The sequence below is a fragment of the Thunnus albacares genome, chromosome 4 (assembly GCF_914725855.1).
Source record: "Thunnus albacares chromosome 4, fThuAlb1.1, whole genome shotgun sequence".
NCBI classification, from domain to species: domain Eukaryota; kingdom Metazoa; phylum Chordata; class Actinopteri; order Scombriformes; family Scombridae; genus Thunnus; species Thunnus albacares.
Window position 1 is genome coordinate 9,546,930 of NC_058109.1, and position 19,026 is coordinate 9,565,955.

Here is a 19,026-nt window from a genome sequence, read left to right on the forward strand (position 1 = left end):
ATGATTTGCCAAATAATTAGTCAAGTGACAGAAAATGTATCAACAAAACAAAACAATAGAACCATTTTGTTAATTGCTTAATCATTTAAGTCATTATCAAGAGGTTTAGACCTCTCAAACCCCTCTTCAAACCTCTTTCTCAGTTTCATATCGTTACAAACTGATTTTATTTTTTGAAACAAAATAGGCTATTGTAAGACTAAACTAAATTTTTAATTGATGCAGTGGGTTAATGGGAGTCCTGCCGAAGTTACCTATGCTATTAGTTTTGATTTATAGTTTAGAGTCAGATTCACTCACTGAGAGCACTGCAGTTGATATAATTGATAGCCTTCATACCCCAGATTAAGTAACATTTTTGAGGCGCTATGGCATAGACTACAGCTTTGTTATGGTGGCTATGTGTGTAGGAAGCCTCCATGGGAAAGAAACATAAAAAACATAAAACAGGAACATAAAAAAGGAACAACTTGCTGAAAACCTGTTCATGACAGAATGGCTGCAAATCTTAATCAAATCTTGCAAATGCAAGATTTAGAATTTCCCAGAGTGAAGAAACAATGCACATAATCCTCAAAACATGCAGGGAACCCAAACACATGGCCCAAAGAATCCATGCAGTCACATGGCATGCCCCATTTAAAACCTTATTCATTCCATGTCATCAAGTTAAATGTACCTCTGCAATTGATGGTTGAAAGTTTTATTGGGCCTGCTGATCTTCATTTGAACTGAATTTGCATAAAATCATGCAATCAGACAAGGTGCTGCTAAGCTAACTAATATTCATGCTAGTTATAAAAGGTCTGTGTTCACCCAGTATCCATCAGCAAGTGACTGACCAAAATGTATCTCTGGTAGCGAAGTGACGGTCAGTAACTCTGTATGTACTCACAAACTTGTTAAAGGTAAAGTGGGAATGATACAGGCATCACAGGCATCAACACAGTAATTCAAAGGAACAAGTACTTAATGATAACTGGAAAGACAAGAAGAATGAGAGGAGACAGAGTAATCCTCTCCGAGATGGAGTCAGTTCTATCTGCGTGTCAGGTTTCCTCTTCCTGGCAATTCCTCAGTTCCTAAATAAAAAGCTAAAAACTATTTAACCGTTACACACTGTTCAGGGTCAAATTTGACCCATTTTTACATCTGAGAGCAGTAAAAACACCCCAAACACTTTTTTTTTTAGCCTGAATTTTGATGACTTCTTCTAATGTGACCCAGAATATACAACATTGAAAATATTTCAACTTTTTAAAAACATTTTTGTGCAGCTGATAAACATTTCTGTAGATATATTGTTGCATTTTTCACATTTAATATAATTCATCAAAATGATTTTGTTCTCCAGTTTTATGTAACATAAGACCATCATATAGTGTGATCGTAAATGTTTTTTTCTCCATAAATAAAAAGCGTAAAAACTAAATAATAAACTCTCTCTGCTCTCTGAAAGCTTCATTAAGGATTAATCACCCATTTATCTGTGACTAATGAGGTGTTTATGAATGATTTGTGGTTCAGAAGTTTAGTATAGAGACTAATTATGAAGAAATACTGTGATGGGTCAGAATATGAACAGCATGTAAGGGTTAAGGCTTAGTGATCTGTGCCTACTAAGAGAATAGTAAGCACATGAAAACAGCATGTGGACACTCACAAGGCACAAGACCTCTCTTTGTTCATGCGTTAGATGCCATATGGACAGCAACACGTTCAGCTCTGTTACCCCAATAAATTGTTGTTGACACTGCCCTCTAGAGATGTGTGATAGTGCATTAGTACTGCAGACCTTAACCAAGGAAGCATCCTCTCTACTCTATCAGCAGTGGGGGGAGGGGATGTAGTGGAGTCATCTCAAGCACTGCAATGCATATTCTTAAGAGCTGCATTTATATATTTGTGAAACATTTCCTTGTCATGCCTTATAAAGAACAACTTATTCAATTCATTGTTCAATTTGATTTTGTTGCACTGCAAGGTTATAATATTGAGTAAAGTGTATAGACCACAAGACTGTTACCTGCCAGAAAACAGCTTTTCTGGGAGGTCTTACTGGGTCACTGCTGTTCAGATCAATACAAGTTTACGGCCTTGATATATTGAGTTGAGTTTGCTGAAAATGGGAAACCAATGGCTTTATTCAACTGAATTCATATTTTTGGAGAATGGATTTGGCATGCTAGTGGCTGTCTTCCTGAATAACTTATTGCCTGGAGTTTGAAAGAGAAGTCTGGGGACAATTTCACAAAAGGCATATAGTTCTGCAAACACCATTTCAGAGCAAAAGAGAGTATAGTTAACCAGGGCTAACCTTGCGAAAGTGATACTGATTAAAATGACATAGCCAGAGGAACGTGCCAAATTTTGGAGTCTTGACAATTTGTGTGTTCTCATCTCTCTTAACATTTCTAGTGATTTGGAGCTGACCATAATAACACAAAATGCGAAATTTAACTCCACATTATTTACATTTTAACTCATCCAAAGCAATGACGTAAAACGGGTTCATCTCTGTGACAGCAGAGAAATGCTCATTGGTATTTTTTAGTAAATGCCATTGTTATACTTAAGCATATATGTGGGGCATCATTTTAATGCAAGTGACATTTAAAAATAGGCTTTCTGATTTGAGTGACATTAGAGTAGTGTTGCAGCCATTCACAGCATTGGCACATGATGTACTGTAACACAGGCATCATGCTTCCCAGTAAGGATCGTCACTTTTCGCCACTCCCTGACACTTGAATCTACACTAGATGATCTTAAAAGAGACAAAAGGATCACAGCCAATTTGAACCACAAGAGTGATTTTAACCTGCCCGACCAAACCTGACCAACCATTACACAGCTACTCATAAAGTTCAAGTAAGTCTTTATGAGCTTTAATGTTGTTCCAACAAAATATATTTATTATGTTTATGTGCTCCGGTTAGATTTGTTTGGATTTTGTAGACATTATAGTACGTTAAACAGCATTCCTGCTGAATGAATCATAGTTTAATGCAACATGAAAGCCTAGTAACAGTATCTATTTAAGATAGCAGAGTAGTGATTTTACCCTTCTTTCTTTCCCTGCACAAAATATGACAACTAAACATTCATTAAATCTTTTCTGATGATTCGATAAACCGGACATGGTCTGCTCACTGCTTTACTTTCTGTATTTGTATTCTTGCAATTGTAATATAGGCTATGTAGCATACGGAGCATGAGGATTTTTAAAAAACCGGTTTTTGCAAAGGAAAAAATCGAACAGAAATAAATCGGCTTAATGGACAGATTTAGAGGGGTCTGAATCCAGGGTAGGATTAGGGAAAATTGTGTGAAATAAAAGAGCGAGTGATCAGGAATGACTGTGCGTCTGTCTGGAGGGCGGGAGGAGAGAGAGAGAGAGAGAGAGAGAGAGAGAGAGAGAGAGAGAGAGAGAGAGAGAGAGAGAGAGGTGGGGGGGAGAGAGAGAGAGGAGCACATTTTCATCCAAACCTCTCCGTTTTTTCCAGAGCCTATCTCTGCTACGCGGCTCAGCTCAGCTCCATATTGTTTAAACTGGGAGGGAAAAAAAACAAAAAAAACATTTCGCTTGTTCGGTAAATCGCAGTCAGTCCGTCAACCTTTCTTTTTCGGGATCTGATGCTCGTTTTTCGCCGCTCTGAATGCTGTATTCATAGTCAACTTCTCCGATTTCTCCACTTAGACTTGAGCTGCATCATGAATAGTTTGGGGGCACCTTTCAATCGCATACCTCTGGAATGGTGGGGATTACACAGCCGAAACCCGGAGAGCATGTAAACGCAGATGGAGTTTGGGATTTATTGCAAAATAAGGGAAAGATGACCGTCTTCTCATTGTGCTTGCTCTTGTGCGCAGATCTACTGGATTTAGCCGTCGGTAAGTCTGACCCTGTCATATCATTTTCACAATTCACACAGTCGGACCATCGCGTTGACCCCTCCGATCCATGCGTGGGGTTTAACGGTAGCTTAACTGTCAATGAGTTGAGCAATTCATATGTGAAGGTGAAATAGGAACTGGCCATTAACAGGACAGCCGGATGGAGGCGATCGGTGCCTTTCTTGCCTATTGCCAACTTTCCCCCTCCGTGCCAACCAAGTCGTGGACTAGAGAAATCAATGAATAATGGTCGGATTCAGTTCAGACTGCACAATGCGTGGTGTCGATGTGCTCAAAGGAAATGCAAGAAGAGGGGTTGAAGGAGGCCTAGTTATGTATTAAGTCTTAATTCATCTGCATTGACTATCACGAGCAGGATGCATGACAGCACCTATCTGAGCACCACAGAACTAAAGCATGCTGAAGCGCACTCCTCGGCGCTCTGGTCATTGTGGCTTTGGCACACCAGATGTGGCACCTGGGCTCAACAGATGTTAGTTCTTCAGTTGTTGCCCAGAAGAACATTAAAGTGTATTTTTTTTTATGCAGATGTCTGCCTTCAGCACGGTCTGTTCAGTACAGCGGTGGCATCACTGTCGCGTGTTTTCCCTCTGTCCTCCGTTGACGTGTTTAGATGATGCTTAGAAGATGAAAACACAACACATCGTTTTTCATGACAGCGAATTCTGGATTTGAACTAATATTCTAAAGGAATTGGGTTGTCCTTTATAGGGTTGTCTTTTTTTTTTTGGGAGGCAGTGATGATGAGACTGGGGATGTTGTTGCACTGCAATTTAAGGGAAGCCACTACATTCAAATATTTGCAACAGATAAGCACTTGGTGACAGGAATGTAGAGCTGTTCCCTTACTTTTGAGATAGTGCTTGTCCTCACATGTAGTCCCTGTGGCTTGCAGAGGCATTTTGTTTTCTGCAAGGTGTCATGCATCATTAAGAGCTTTATACAGGACTGCAATATAAGCACTTGATTCCTTTACTGAGAAATATAGAAAGAGTAAGGCTGCTGTTCATTCAGCTGGCACATAACTCAGTGGACTGGTGATAACACTGTGGTGTTTGTAGGACTTTATAAGAAAGTTGTCTCCTTGCTCCAACATCAGAGAAGCATGCTTTACAAACTAACCTGTTAACCCGTGCTGTTAGCTGAGGATTTTGTTGTTTTGAAGTGTTTTTGACCTTCAACAACCCATATAGGAAATCATTATGTCAGTTGAGCTTAACATAATGTTAAGAGATAAAAAATGCCTCTGGGTCTGACTTGCTCAGATGATGAGGAACTACACACAGGCCCTGTGCTGTGTAAAGTATTTAGGGCTATACTTCAATAATGCAGTCATGCTCATTTGAAATTGTCACAATAGGTTAGATTATACTGGTTTCATTACATGTCACAGTTGAATGACTGTGAGATTTTTCATGCAGTAGTTAACAGTAATTTCCATGTAAACAAACAGAGAAGGGTAGAATTTAACCGATCAACTGGGAAGATTTGAGTTGACTTACGGACAGACTGCACAGTTGTCGTTGGCTTTTGCTGTCAGTGCTGTTTCAACAAAATAGATTTGTTCTATGGATACACCTTAGGATTTCACCTTTATTGTCATTTTCTTTTTTTCCCCCTGGCAATATTCTTTATATAAACTGATGTCTGCTGTCTTCTGGATATCACATTCAATTTATACTGGTGTACTATTTTCTTGTGTCTATGTGTTTTTTTAAAACTAAATCAAGGTTTCTCTATTTCAATGAGTGCACCAGTGTCTTAAGATTTTTTTTTTTTTCACCAAAGAGAATACCCGTGGTCAGTTATTCCATTCTCATCTCTCTCCCAAGTAATGAAATGCCATACATTTTTATTTTCCTCAACATTTTCCCTCATGTCAGCAAGAATTTTGAGAAATGACACATACTTATTTCATTTTAGAGTGAAACTCTCATTTAAGTTACAGTCCATCGCTGTCTGGCAGATATGCTTCCCTTTTAGAAATTGTGGAACAGTCCCCTGTTTAATGCAGCCTTGCCTACAAGCTAACCTCAGCTAGTGAAGTTCAGTAGTTTAAGATTTATGTTTGGCCGTTAAGCATGTCACAGAGTCACTGTTTCAAGAACAGGCTACATACTCAGTGGCTGTATACTTAATGTTTCCCCAGGAGCTATTTCTTACACTTGTCTTATGCATGCACATATATATTATATATCCACTGTATGAGCGCAAACAGTAGAGTGTAATTAGTGAGTGGAACTATAAAAGCTTTAGTATACCATAAATGCAGTATATGTTGGTGTTCCACATTACATAATTTTGTAGTAAGGGACTGAACATGTATTTTTCTAAGGCACTGGCACAGTTTTATGTCCATTTTCAAAGAATGTAGCTGTGTTTTCAGCCTCCAGAGCACCTGATTCATCTGATTGACTTTTGCAGCATTAGTGGAGACACAGCATTATAAGGATTGATCTCATTGCTTTCACTGTAGGTCAAACATTCATAGAGGAATCAAATTCAGTCCAGTTGTATAGCAGTGGCTCAAATTGGCCAGGATGAAGTCAGATTCTAAACTGTAGAAAAACACAAGCTCTTTAAAGTACTTAATGTAATCATCATGTAAATTAAACTAGAGTAGCACCAATCAGGTCAAATGATGAAGTGTGAAAATAACTTGAGTTTGCTGTAATGTATCAAAAATGTTAAACTATCACATAAGATAAAAGATGTCAATGTTTGTGCAATCGTTAAATGCAGGCTAAATAGCAGTGGTCTTGGACTGTTGTCAAAAAAGCCCGCAGTGTTTAATGAAATGATACTACTACTTAACACTGAGCTTTAATTGGTGTAGCAACATAAACATAGCAGTGCACATTTGCAATTTAGCTAATTAGTGTCAACTAACTGTGGATATGACTTATTTTCACAGTTTGGGAAATTTGCTTATTTGCTTTCTGGCCAAGAGTTAGATGAGAAGATCAATACCACTCACATGTCTGCATGGTAAATATGAATAAATTGCAAGCCACCAGTTAGCATAACTTAGCATAAAGACTGGAAACAAGGAAACATCTAGCCTGCCTCAGTCCAAAGGTAACAATATCTGCCTACCAGCACATCTAATTGACACGTCATATCTTGTTTATTGTATTTGTACAACGTGTAAACATTGTGATTTTATGCAGGGTTATGTGCCAGACTGTTTCTTGGTGCTGGTCACCTGGCGACATTACATTGACAACAAGACTCCAAGAAGTTACTATGCCCGACCAAGAGATAGTCTGGCCCATAACCATAATCCACAAAGTGGTGTTTTCACAAAATTAATTAAACCTAAATTAAAGAGACTAGTGACTGTTTGAAAAAAGCAGATACCCAGAAATACTTACAAAAACACACAGAAAACATGCAAGTTGATGTCACTAAATTGAATACAACCCTTGCTTTTAACAATTGGGACCTGATGTCTCGATACTTAAGTATACCAAAGGACCAAGAGAGGCAGATGATCTATTTGTCCAGCTTCATCTTGACTAACCAATCAAAACTGCTGCTCTTAGATTGCTGTCTGCTGTCACATTTTGATTTATGGCTTCTTGTAGGGGAGAAATTAATACACTTTACATCCTTGAATTTAATTGGGCAAAAAGTTTAATTCTTATGGTTTCAGCTAGACGGGAATGGTGATTTGTCTAATGCAATCCCATTTGTAATTTTGGTTGATAAGAGGGGTGTGTTTTTACATTTAAATCTTGTACAGGGTAATTTGATGGATTTTTTGTCCTTACAGACCTCAGCCACACCCTCTCCGAAAAATAAAAAAATAAATAAATAAAAAAGTTGGCAGACGGTGGTATTATTGTCTGTATTACAGTGCCATTTAGGGAAGAACAGGATTGGTTCACAGAGCTTCAGAAATTTCTTTAAGAGATTAGGAACTGTAGAAAAGAGTGTTCAGAAGTTGAATTGGAATTATATAAAATTTCAGCTTTTTGAATCTTTTTTCCTCTTGTAAGAGCAGTTGGCTTGCTATTTCCACTCATATTCATCCTCTGGCCTAGACCATTTTCTAAGATCAGTCTAACCTAATAGAAATCAAAGTATTTCTAATGCTGTATCTCATTTCCCTTTCACTTTTTAGTGCAAGCTGCGAATACATGAAGTTTTTTACACAGTAATACTATAATAAGTGATATATGTCCTTTTACATAATTCTTGAAAGCTACATGAATATTATCCATCCTTGTTTTCTCTCACAGTTAGTGACACTTTGCTGTCCAATGCAATCAATCATGCGTCTCTCCTCATATGCTCATATTTATCTTGTTTTAATCAATCAGTGTTGCAGAGGATGAAGGAAAACATTTTCATGTGCAGTCCTTGCATGTCCTATCAGCCGCTTTAGGTTCAGGTCTGAACAGCTGCATGCGGGTTCAAAGAGCAATGCAGTAAAGTACAAGGTGGTCTGATTTTATTTAGATCAGGAAGTGGGCCAGGCAGGCTGTAGTGATTTGCTACCAGTAGAAACTAACAGGAATATTACATGGATAAGGAGTAAAATAATCAACCCTCATGGACTCATGTTCACTGTGTCAAAGGTCAAAGGGATACAGAGCATTATGAAAAAGGACTTGTTTTCCATAATGCACCGCCCAACACACTGCTGTGGTTGTTAGAGTTAAAGAATACAAGCAAAGGAGTTAAAATGAAAAACAAAATTCAATATTACAGCTACAGGCAATTGGCTGTGAAATTATAGTGGCAATACACAAAAGGTAACATCACATGCTTACAATTGGCGTACTGTAGGTAAGAATGTTTGAATCTGACACATGTTGAACAACTTTCATGTCATGTGTCTTAAAATTTGAAACATATAAGATTTTAAGAGTTTATTGACCTTTTGTTCCACCTGCTGAATAAAGCATTGAAGAAAATGTCCAGCCTCACAGCACAGGTTGGCTTGTAGATTGTACATCATAGCAGTGTTGACAGATTTAACAGGCATGGATCTCTGTTGGATCTGATGGTTTCCGGTGCACTGTGCCTGTCAGCTACTGATGGCTGATCTTGAATAACAGGAAGTGAGAAGAGATATTGGCTGGAAAATGAGTTGTGGTTATGCCACTATCTAACAATCACCAGGCTTTGCATCAGCACTGCAGCTTTCAGCAGTTATATAAAATGATTATGCTCAGATTAGAAGCCGTCTTCATTGTTTTGCTCTGCTATTGTTTTTTTGGTCAGTCATTGTGACTGTTTAAATTATTTTATAGATGTTTTTTTTTCTTTCAGGACTATATATTAGGAGGAGTAGATTTAAGATGGAAATTACTGTAAAAGCATAGATCTTTTTGCTCATAACTAATTTCTACTTAACTGAATGATCCATCCAAGATGGCAGCATGTCAGTCCACATTAGTGTTAAATATTGTTTGTTTTTACTAATAAGTCTTTTATTCTTTTAACATTCATACTGAAGTAAAGCAAAGTATTCACATAGTGCATTTGCAAACTTTTTTATGAAGAGTATGAGGATATCTCCTTCCTGGACCATCTAATTGGGATGCAAACTGCTCTGATCCTCTGAATCTATCTCTCCAACTCTCCTTGGTCTTGAAGACTTCCTGCACCTCTCAGTCTCCACCTGCGTGGCCTTTCCTCCTAGCCACACCACCGCATCTCCTCCTCCAATATCCTCATTTCCACTCCTCTGTCTGCAGCCTGCTATGCACTCACACACCCCCACATATTCTCTGGACAGAAACAATGGCGTTTCTCGTGACTTTACTTTATGTGTTGTCTGTGTGGGACTGATGAAAAAGTGATCGTTCCTGGGTGAGTACATCTAACAATGTGTATTGCCCACTGGACATTGCTCATGGATGCGCTTGCTCTATGGCTGTTGTACAATCTGTGCAAACCCCAAAGCTGTTGGCACAGGACATGAACTTATCATGGAATTTACCCAGAGACTTATCCCGCCTTCAAAGCCTTCTGGTGTTACATAACTACTTTACACTCAATGAGAGATCTCGTTCAGATTTAACATATGAAACGTCAAAGGAATCATCATGTAGTGTTGCTAAACAGAGATGATTGATTTGTGTTACTGTTACTTATATCTGGTGACGTGCAACCAAACCTTAGCCTTGAGTTAAATCTCTGATCTAAAGTCTGATCTAAATATTAATCATCTCAATGTGTACAGCTTGTTATCCAAAATGGACGATGGATATGATTAGAATATGGATTAAATCAACAGATATGGACATTGTTGTAATATCCAAAACTAGGCTGACAAGTTCAGTTATTGATAAAGATATTAACATGGATGGATACAATGTTTATCGTGCTGACAGGTAGTTCTGTCTGAATCAATCTGCAAGCAATTGGAATTTCTGGCAGTGAATGTGGATATTGCCAAGGGCATCTGTATAACTGTTGTTGGGTGTTACACAATACAATAGGCCTCCATCTGCCTTAAACAATGCGTCGCAGTCTTTGATGCACCTCTTATCCAGACTAAATTATTGAAAAATTGTTTTAGCTGGTGATCTTAACTGGGATCGGCTTAAGCCAGTATCTGACGATTTTAAATCTTTTTGTGATTCCGTCAGTCTTACACGGTTGATTAATTCACCCACTCATCCAAATTTTAAAAGACCTGAGAAGTCCACCTTAATTGACTTGATTCTGACTAATGCTTCTCATAAATTTTCAGCAGTTGATGTTTTTTGCAAGTGACCATTATGTTTTTGCTGTTATCAGGAACATGAAGGTCCCTTAATTAAAACCATGAGTCATTTGTAAGAGGAACCTTAAACATTTTAATGAACAGGGGTTTTATCATAATTTGTTTCATTTTAATTGGAGTAGAACAGAGCGGATCCCTGATGTGGAGACAGCTGGACATTCTTTAATGATGGTTTTACGCAAATCATAAACACACATGCCCCATTCAGGAGAGTAAAGGGGCGTGATAACCCCTGGTTTTCCTCTGAGCTAGCAGATACTATTCATGAGCATAACTCGGCTTGGGCTAAGACAAGGAAAAAAAGGTTCAACCACTGATTGGCTTGTCCTAAGAAATAACTGCTCCTCTTTTATCAAGAAAGCCAAATCAGAATATTATTTGTCTGTCATCACTGAAAATATAAATGACCCTAGGACATTTATGAAAACCATAAAATCCCTTTCTGTGAGCAAAAACTCTCAAGCTGTACCTACCTTTGCTATAAAGTATCCAGTTGCTGTTCATGAAAAAATAGAAATATTGAATTGTTTTAACAACCACTTTATATCTCCTGGCTCTCTGTTTGACTGTGCTTGTTCTGCGTCTATGAAATCCTGTACTGACGTTCCACTGTATACTGTTCAGTCATTTAATTTCATACCTTTCTCTATCCCAGAAGTTCATAAAGCCCTAAAAACTTTAGATCCTAGAAAATCCTCAGGATCTTATCTTATTGATCCTTACTTTTTGAAATTGGCAGCTGATTTTGTAGCAGAGCCTCTTGCATATCTTTTTAACCTTATAGTGTAAAATGAGGAATTTCCTATGGAAAACTGCTTTTGGTCTCCCTTTATTAAAAGGGGGTGACTCATCTATTTTAAATAACTATAGGCCAATATCTAATTTATTAGTACTGGCTAAAATTCTTGAAGCTCTTGTCAGCAATCAACTAAAGGAGTCTTTATACACCAATGCCATTTTATCAACATATCAATCATCACAGCTGCACTGAAGGTGGTAAATGACTGTGTCACTTGACAAGAAGCAACATTTTGCATTACCCTTTATTGATCTGCTTTTGACACAGTTGACTATGATGTTTTAAAACTTCTTAACGCAAGACTCTCAAAGCAAACAATACTACCTTAGTAATAGGTCATATATACATTACTCAGTACATTAGATGTGATGGTCTATGTTCTGATATAGTATCCATCTACAAGGGTATACCACCGAGCTCTGTATTAGGTCCACTTTTATTCACAATTTATATAAATAATCTTGGTCAATAATCTTGGTCATGACACTGTTATATACTTCTGTGCATCAACTCTTTAACAGGCCATTGAATACTTGCAAAATGCTTTTATTGTTGTCCAAAATACCCTACTTCAGCTGAAACTTGTTCTTAATGCTGATAAGACCAAACTTATGTTGTTTACCAACTCTAGGGATAGGACACAAAATATCCCCTCAGTGGTCACTCTTGAGGGAAGTGAAATAGAGGTTTCAACTCTTATAAATACCTGGGTATTTTGATTGATGACTCCCTCACTTTTAGGCCACATGTGCAGAACCTGGTGTAAAAGCTGAGGCTAAAACTGGGTTTTCATTTTCGAAATAAGTTGTGTTTTTCTTTTAATGTAAAAAAGTGACTTGTTTCTGACACTTTTTTACCTGTGTTGGACTATGGTGATCTTTTATATATGCATGCCTCTGCTCAGTGTCTTCATATGGTTGACACGGTTTATCATGCTTCCTTGAGGTTCATTACCAATTTTAAAGCTCTGACTCACCACTGTGAGTCAGACTCCTACTCTCGGGTAGGATGGCCTTCTCTGGCCACCCATAGGCTCTTACATTGGTACATCTATATATATATATAAGGCAATTCATGGTCTGCTCCCATACTACCTACGTGGTTTTATCACATAGAAAAGTGCCAGACAATACTGTGTTCTAAGGACTTCTTTATGCTTTCTGTCCCAAATGCCGTACAGAAATTAGAAAAGGGGCATTTGTGTATTCTGCACCCTCGGCATGGGATACGTTGCAGAATGAGTTGAAACTTAATGAATTAATCTTGTTAAATACTTTTAAATCCAAAATGAAAGAATTAGAGGCAGATTCCTTAAGATGTCAATGTTTTTAATTTACCTGGTTACAAAACTGACAATTGAAATATGAGTTCCCAATGCTTGCTTTATTTGTACTTCTCGTTAATTTTGTTTCCTTTTGTGTTTTCTCTCTGTAACTATGTGTTTTTATTTATGCTGCTGCCTGTCTTGGCCAGGTCTCCCTTGAAAAAGAGGTTCTTAATCTCAGGGAGACTCTCCTAGTTAAATAAAGTTTAAATTAAATAAATAAATAAAAATCTAAACTACTCTAGGCTATTTTTAATTCATCTAGATCTAGGCTTAATAAACTGTGTATGACATGAGGTAGCATAATTTAATATCACACCATCCTCTGCAGCTGATAGGACCCCATTCATCTTTAAACTCTATTATGTATTCTACTGATATCTCTGATGCGACAGTCCACTATACGGAACACTGTGGGGGCTGCAGTTTGTAAAAAAAGTATAACATTTAATTGCTTTCGGATAGTAACTTAATCAAAGAATAAGAGAGTGTAGCTCACTTGGACCCATTGTCACACCGCACAGCAACACAACACTGCTTTGAGTCTCTTACAGTAGTTGTGAGGACTTTGATCAACATCAGGGCAGCAATACCATGCAAGCGTGGCTGGGTGGTAAATAATAACTTCACTGTAGATACCGTTTGTGACTACCAATTGTCTCCTTCAGCGATCACCTTCAATTAAAGTATAATTTTTGTTATGCACACCTTTTAGTCAGGATCTTTTGTAACTTGAAATTACATTTAATGTGATGAAAGAGCCATATTAAAACTTGAAACAGGTTAGTGACCCAGAAATGACAGCTTTTGTTGAAGGGCTTCAGCCAGCTTTGTACATGTACACCACTGTGCTAAAAATGAAATAGCTTTTACTGAAAAATCAAAATGACCTTAGAAGGTCTTTGGGGGGTGATGCAGTCCCTGCAGGACATCAGGGAATTTTAAAGTTTATTATCTGATTATTAAGTAGAGAGGCTTTACAGTAACTGCGTAGAGTGAAGAGCACTTTTAGCTTCCGTAATGTGACGCATTTCCGAGTTAAATGAAACATGTGGGCAGGATATAATTGCAAAAGGGATCTGATTAAATTCTTCAGATTTGACTGGATCTCGTATAAATGGGTGTAGATCAGGGAATACAAAGCAAAGTGGAGCTGAAGAGGATCGCTGGCCTCCACCCACACCTCCGTTACCTGGGTTGTTAGATTAGAAGGTGCAGGACAAAGGAACAAATAATTAGTTATTAATTAATAATTTAGAGCACAGCTACACTCTTCTGGAAATGTAAACCCAGACACACACCTCTGACCCTCCATATTGCTAACCTATTTACTACCCACAAGTGGTCAAGAGCAGTTGGTGGTGGTGGGGGGGGTTAGCGAGTCACTCCAAATCAGTTTAATTGGATTCATTTATGTATATGCCTCCAAGTTCAGGACAAAAACTTGGACAAAAATATTTTATCGGGAGAAAAAAGAGACATATGAATTAGAACAGACATTTGGGAGGGATAAAAGAACATGAAAATGATGTAGTTTTTATTTCACCTTGTCATTATAGGGTCAGTTCATCCAAATCACAAAAAGGAGAAGGAAAAACATTTCCCCTCTACCTCAAGTGTTATCTAGCAATGGGGTTAGTTTTTGTTCAAGCATAGTACCCAACTTTCCTGGTTACAGTGTTCAGTGAGTATTTTTCTACTGCAGAGGGATAACACTTTGGACCAAATGTAGAGAACTCAAAAATGTGTCCTAGAGAAACCAGCACATTGTTTCCTGACATTTAGTTTTCCAAATATAAAAATATATAAATAAAATATATAATATAAATATAATCATTCTTTGAGCACTACAAACTCTGTTCTTCCATTCACCTCCAATTTTGTTCGCAGAAATCTCAATGGCAAAGATCTCAAAGACTATTGTAGTCCTTTAACTTTGATTCAAACCTTTATTTTGTGAACATCACATTGTGCTGTTTCACAGAGAGGCTGAATAAACTTGTTATGCTATTATTTAACACGCCTCAGACACTTAAGCTACAAAATTTCCAACAGCAGGTCTGAAGCAGGTTTACACTTCTCAACTGTGCATGCATTTGCTTTTCACATTGAGGTATGGGTGTTGATCTTGAAAGAAATTCTGGCTTTTAGTTTCTTCAAAGGCATCCATCCCACTAGCGTGACACCCTGAAATGTCTGAGACAGTGATAAGCCACATATGAGAGAATAACATATTCTGAGCATTAGCATACATGCCAGCTATCTGCCTTTCAGGTAAATGTGTGAAACCAAATCATCTCTTTGACATTTTGGACGAGCTAAAGTGTGGTGTTTGCAGTGAACCAGTCATTGGAAATCCATTAACATATTTTATTAACAGCTTGCTTCTTCAACTATGGGGTTTGCATCCAAGATGACTTGTTGCCTGGAAGCCTCAAGCCCAGGGGGTCAACCACAGGGCATACTGTATGTCTCCCACAATGCAAATAATGCAATAGAATCTTTAACCATTATGATAAATCTGTCCTCCCCCTCTGCTACCGCAACAACCTCTTGCATGGAAAGTGGTAAGGGAGAGAATCAAGGAAAAATGAACTTTCCTTTGCCTATATGACTAAAATACGTTTGCGTTTTCAAGCAGCAATGCTCCGAATGATCAAATGATAAACCCTGTGATTAGTAGAGACAACTTAATGCTTGGGGCAACGAAGTTCAAACAGTACAGTAACTTCCCTTTCTACCCCTGAAGTCCTTCATACACAGATGTAGGTTTCCTTGCTGATGTCTTTGGCTTGCGTGGGAGTTTGAAGCAACTCTGATTCCCTCAGCAGCTGGTGGTTTTGAGAGATAGGAAAAAGAGTCGAGAAGCTTTCCTCAGAAAGTTCTCCCAAGACAGACTACTTATAAAAAAGTATCATATTCCTGTTTGTGATCTACTGTACAGTAGGCCTACATTATTGTCAAATAGTGCCATATGCTCCCATACCAGAAATGTTATCTATTAACATTTTTCATGGATATAGTATTTTAATATTAGACCCTTTTTTTCTGAAATTAGCAGCCAGCATAAGCAGGAATTTCTTGACAGGCTTTATCAGCAGTTTTAGTGTATTCTCGCCTCACTGTTTCCTATGCTAATGTGGATTATGCAATTTTGCTTATCGTGTTCAAACACGGCTGCTGAGTAATAACAATTGCTCTGCCACTGTGTCCCAACATTAGCCTCCTTATTAAAGACTTTGAGAAGTGCCTTGTATACTATACATGACACTTATCTCTGCATTCATGGTTTATCACGGGAGGTTTAAGCTTCCGAGAGTAACACTGCTGTGCGCAGAGGATTTTTCATGTACTAACTTTCTGATTCTTTGCAGTTTGCTTTTGTTTTTGCTAGCAATGACCCTTTTTTGTGTACCTGAGCAAGTGGAATTATTCAACGTCACTGTGACCTAAAGATAAAACACTGGCTGTCCTTGTGATTTTCTGTGTTAGCATACAATATGTACAGTACATGAAGGTTATGGTATAAAGAAACATGTAGGATCTTCATGACTTGCATTAGCAGTAAAATAAACCAAATCTGAGATGATAAGACAGGAGATATTGTACTTTGCTCACTAGAAAAGGAGAAATCAGCACTGTAGATAAGTAAACCTAATGGGAAATAACACATGACTTTTTCTTTTAATTTTCTGTGTCAAAATGTGTGTCTATAGTAATGTATCAGTTGCCAGTTTATTAGGTACACCTAGCTAAAACTGAAGCAGTACATTACAACAGCCCTGCAAAAAATCCCTCCTTCATGAAGGGTAAAACGTTAGTTGAAACTTTTTTAGAGAGTTGTAGATTCAGTTTTATGGTCAGTATTAGAGGCTTTACTTTGTGGTGCTGTTGAATTATATTGCCTCAAACTGAAAGGTGTTTCTAATATTTTGTCCAATGCATTTATATCAGTGAGAGTAGATTTCATATAGAAACACCTCTCAGTATAATGTAATATAATTTAAGAGCACCACAAACTACATCCTCCAAAATCATCATATAGGCTATATGTATAAATATAAATATAAATATATATATATAGTACAAAATACCCTTTATATATATATATATATATATATATATTTTATTTTTTTTTTACTTTCTTACATATTAATATATGTAAGCCCTTTATATTTTCTCTACTGTTGAGGATTTTCTTTCATACATTTTTAAATGTAAACATCTATACTTTAACCTAACGGACTGGGAATCCTATTCTTTTTCTTGTAATTTAAAGCCTCCTTTTACGCTTCCCTATACTCTCAATATGTAGTAATTCTAAAATCCTAAATCACTGTTTTGGCTTTTTAGTTTGTCACTTCAGTTTCGTATGTCTAGAGCTATTCAAAGCTATCTTATAGGCAGTGAATGCAGCATCACAGAGGTTTCATGAAAAGTCCAGATTAGGCATGAAAAAGGGAAGAGATGGGAGAGGAGGGGGGAGGGGGAGGGGGGTGGGGGGGGAGCACTAATCTGCACATTGACGTCACTCTGGATGGGCTGAAGCTGTGCAGATGGGAGTAAAGGAGGATTGTGTGGGCTATGCATTTCATGACAACAGATTATTTCCTTATATGTATGCTGACTTCCTACATATGAGCCACAGAGAGACTTTCTTCCCTCGGGACAGCATCCCGACATTTTCTATCACTAAAAATCATGAAGACATCAATCTCTATTCACGGGAGCAGGTCTTAGTGAAGTTTCACAGACGGAATCAGTCTACGATAGGACGAGTCTCTGTGTTCATCCTATAACATCTGTCATTTATGATAACATTTATCAGCAAACCTTTGATCTGCCACAGAACTTGTCATGCAAGTTCAGAGAATTAATCTCCTAAACATGTGACATGAATTATACAATAATAGAAACTACAGTCAATATGGATATAGCCTGTGTAGATGTGATTATTTTACTTAACTGTTTTTCAAGACGAAGGTTAATATTGCAAGGTTGTTTCAGCTCCTCTGGTGATTACACTTAACTTTTGGCTGTTTGCTCCTCCATTCTGAATTTTCATATAAGGCAAAGATTATTTAATTTATGCTTACCCGATAAAACTGTCAGTGTTCATTTAACTCTGAAAGTGAGTTTGGCTTGTGCCTTTTACTTGGTAACTCTTTCTGCTACAGTACAATTTTCTCAGGATAGTATAATAAAATATTGTCAAGTAGCAGTAGTTATGATCCCTCACATAATAGAAGAAAGCATATTATGTGGGTTCATGGTGTGATTCTGTTCTCTTCTGATTCTAATCTCTTAAGGAATGCAATCATGAATTTCTAAACTGTTTAAATTTACAAACACTGATGCTTAACCTTTACACAGTTATCTTTGCAAAGTGCAGCACTCATTGCATAAGGTTATCTGCCACTCTTTTCTTTTTTTTGTAACCATTAGTTCATAATTTCTGCTTTACTGTAGCCCTAGTTCTAAGTATAATTTGTTTTCCTTAAAGGAAGTTTGCTTTTAGCTTTTTAATTAAAATGTGGACCAACTATTTCTGGCCAGGGTTTTACCTTATATTGTGACAGCAGGTAAGGCAACAAGCTCCTGTTCTCTTCATTATGTTTAGCAATAACTATCAGCTAGTACAAGTCCCGTTATTTGTTTGTCTATCAAAATATTTTACATGAATCCATGGAAACAGTGTAAAATGGCTTCCTGAACGGGTCAGTGAAAATATTCAGAAAAAAGAAGATTTAATATGCTCAATATTTTCCTGAGTAAAACATTTTACATAACATTTCACTGTGCTTGTGCCATTTTACAGGTATAATGTATACAAGACAGAGGTATTGTCTGTTGCATCCCTTTAAGGTTTCCTTTGTGCATAAGTTTTCAGACTGTCAGAGAACCCAATTTGTTCTCTCTAATCAGTCAAATTAGCAAACTGTTTTTTCACAAATTCTAACCATTCAAATGCAATGAAACATGTCTGAAGTAGGGATGGGTGATATGACCAAAAGTCAATATGGCATTATACAGTGTGATCTGCTGAAAGGTCATTTTAGAAAATACACTAAGCTATTAAAGCATTAGTATTAACACTTAAGTTACTTTTTGCTCGGTTTTAGATTAAACTATAGAACAAAGGCGAGACAAGGCAGAAGCATTTGAGTAGTTGACATCTGGGTGCTGCAGTTTTTCTGCAGGGGACAACACTTTCCAGAACGTACCAACTTAAGCAAATTTAGG

General features: G+C 37.5%; 1 protein-coding gene across 2 annotated transcripts in view; it reads left to right on the top strand.

The window, feature by feature from the left end:
* The first annotated feature begins 3,501 nt into the window (after positions 1-3,501).
* igsf21a (immunoglobin superfamily, member 21a) overlaps positions 3,502-19,026 on the top strand; it is a 187,871-nt gene continuing 172,346 nt past the window's right edge. For both annotated transcript variants that reach the window (XM_044347688.1, XM_044347689.1), the window contains exon 1: positions 3,502-3,894. In XM_044347688.1, coding sequence (XP_044203623.1) covers positions 3,756-3,894 — 139 coding nt within the window. In that variant the 5' untranslated portion in view covers positions 3,502-3,755. The remainder of the gene's footprint in view (positions 3,895-19,026) is intronic.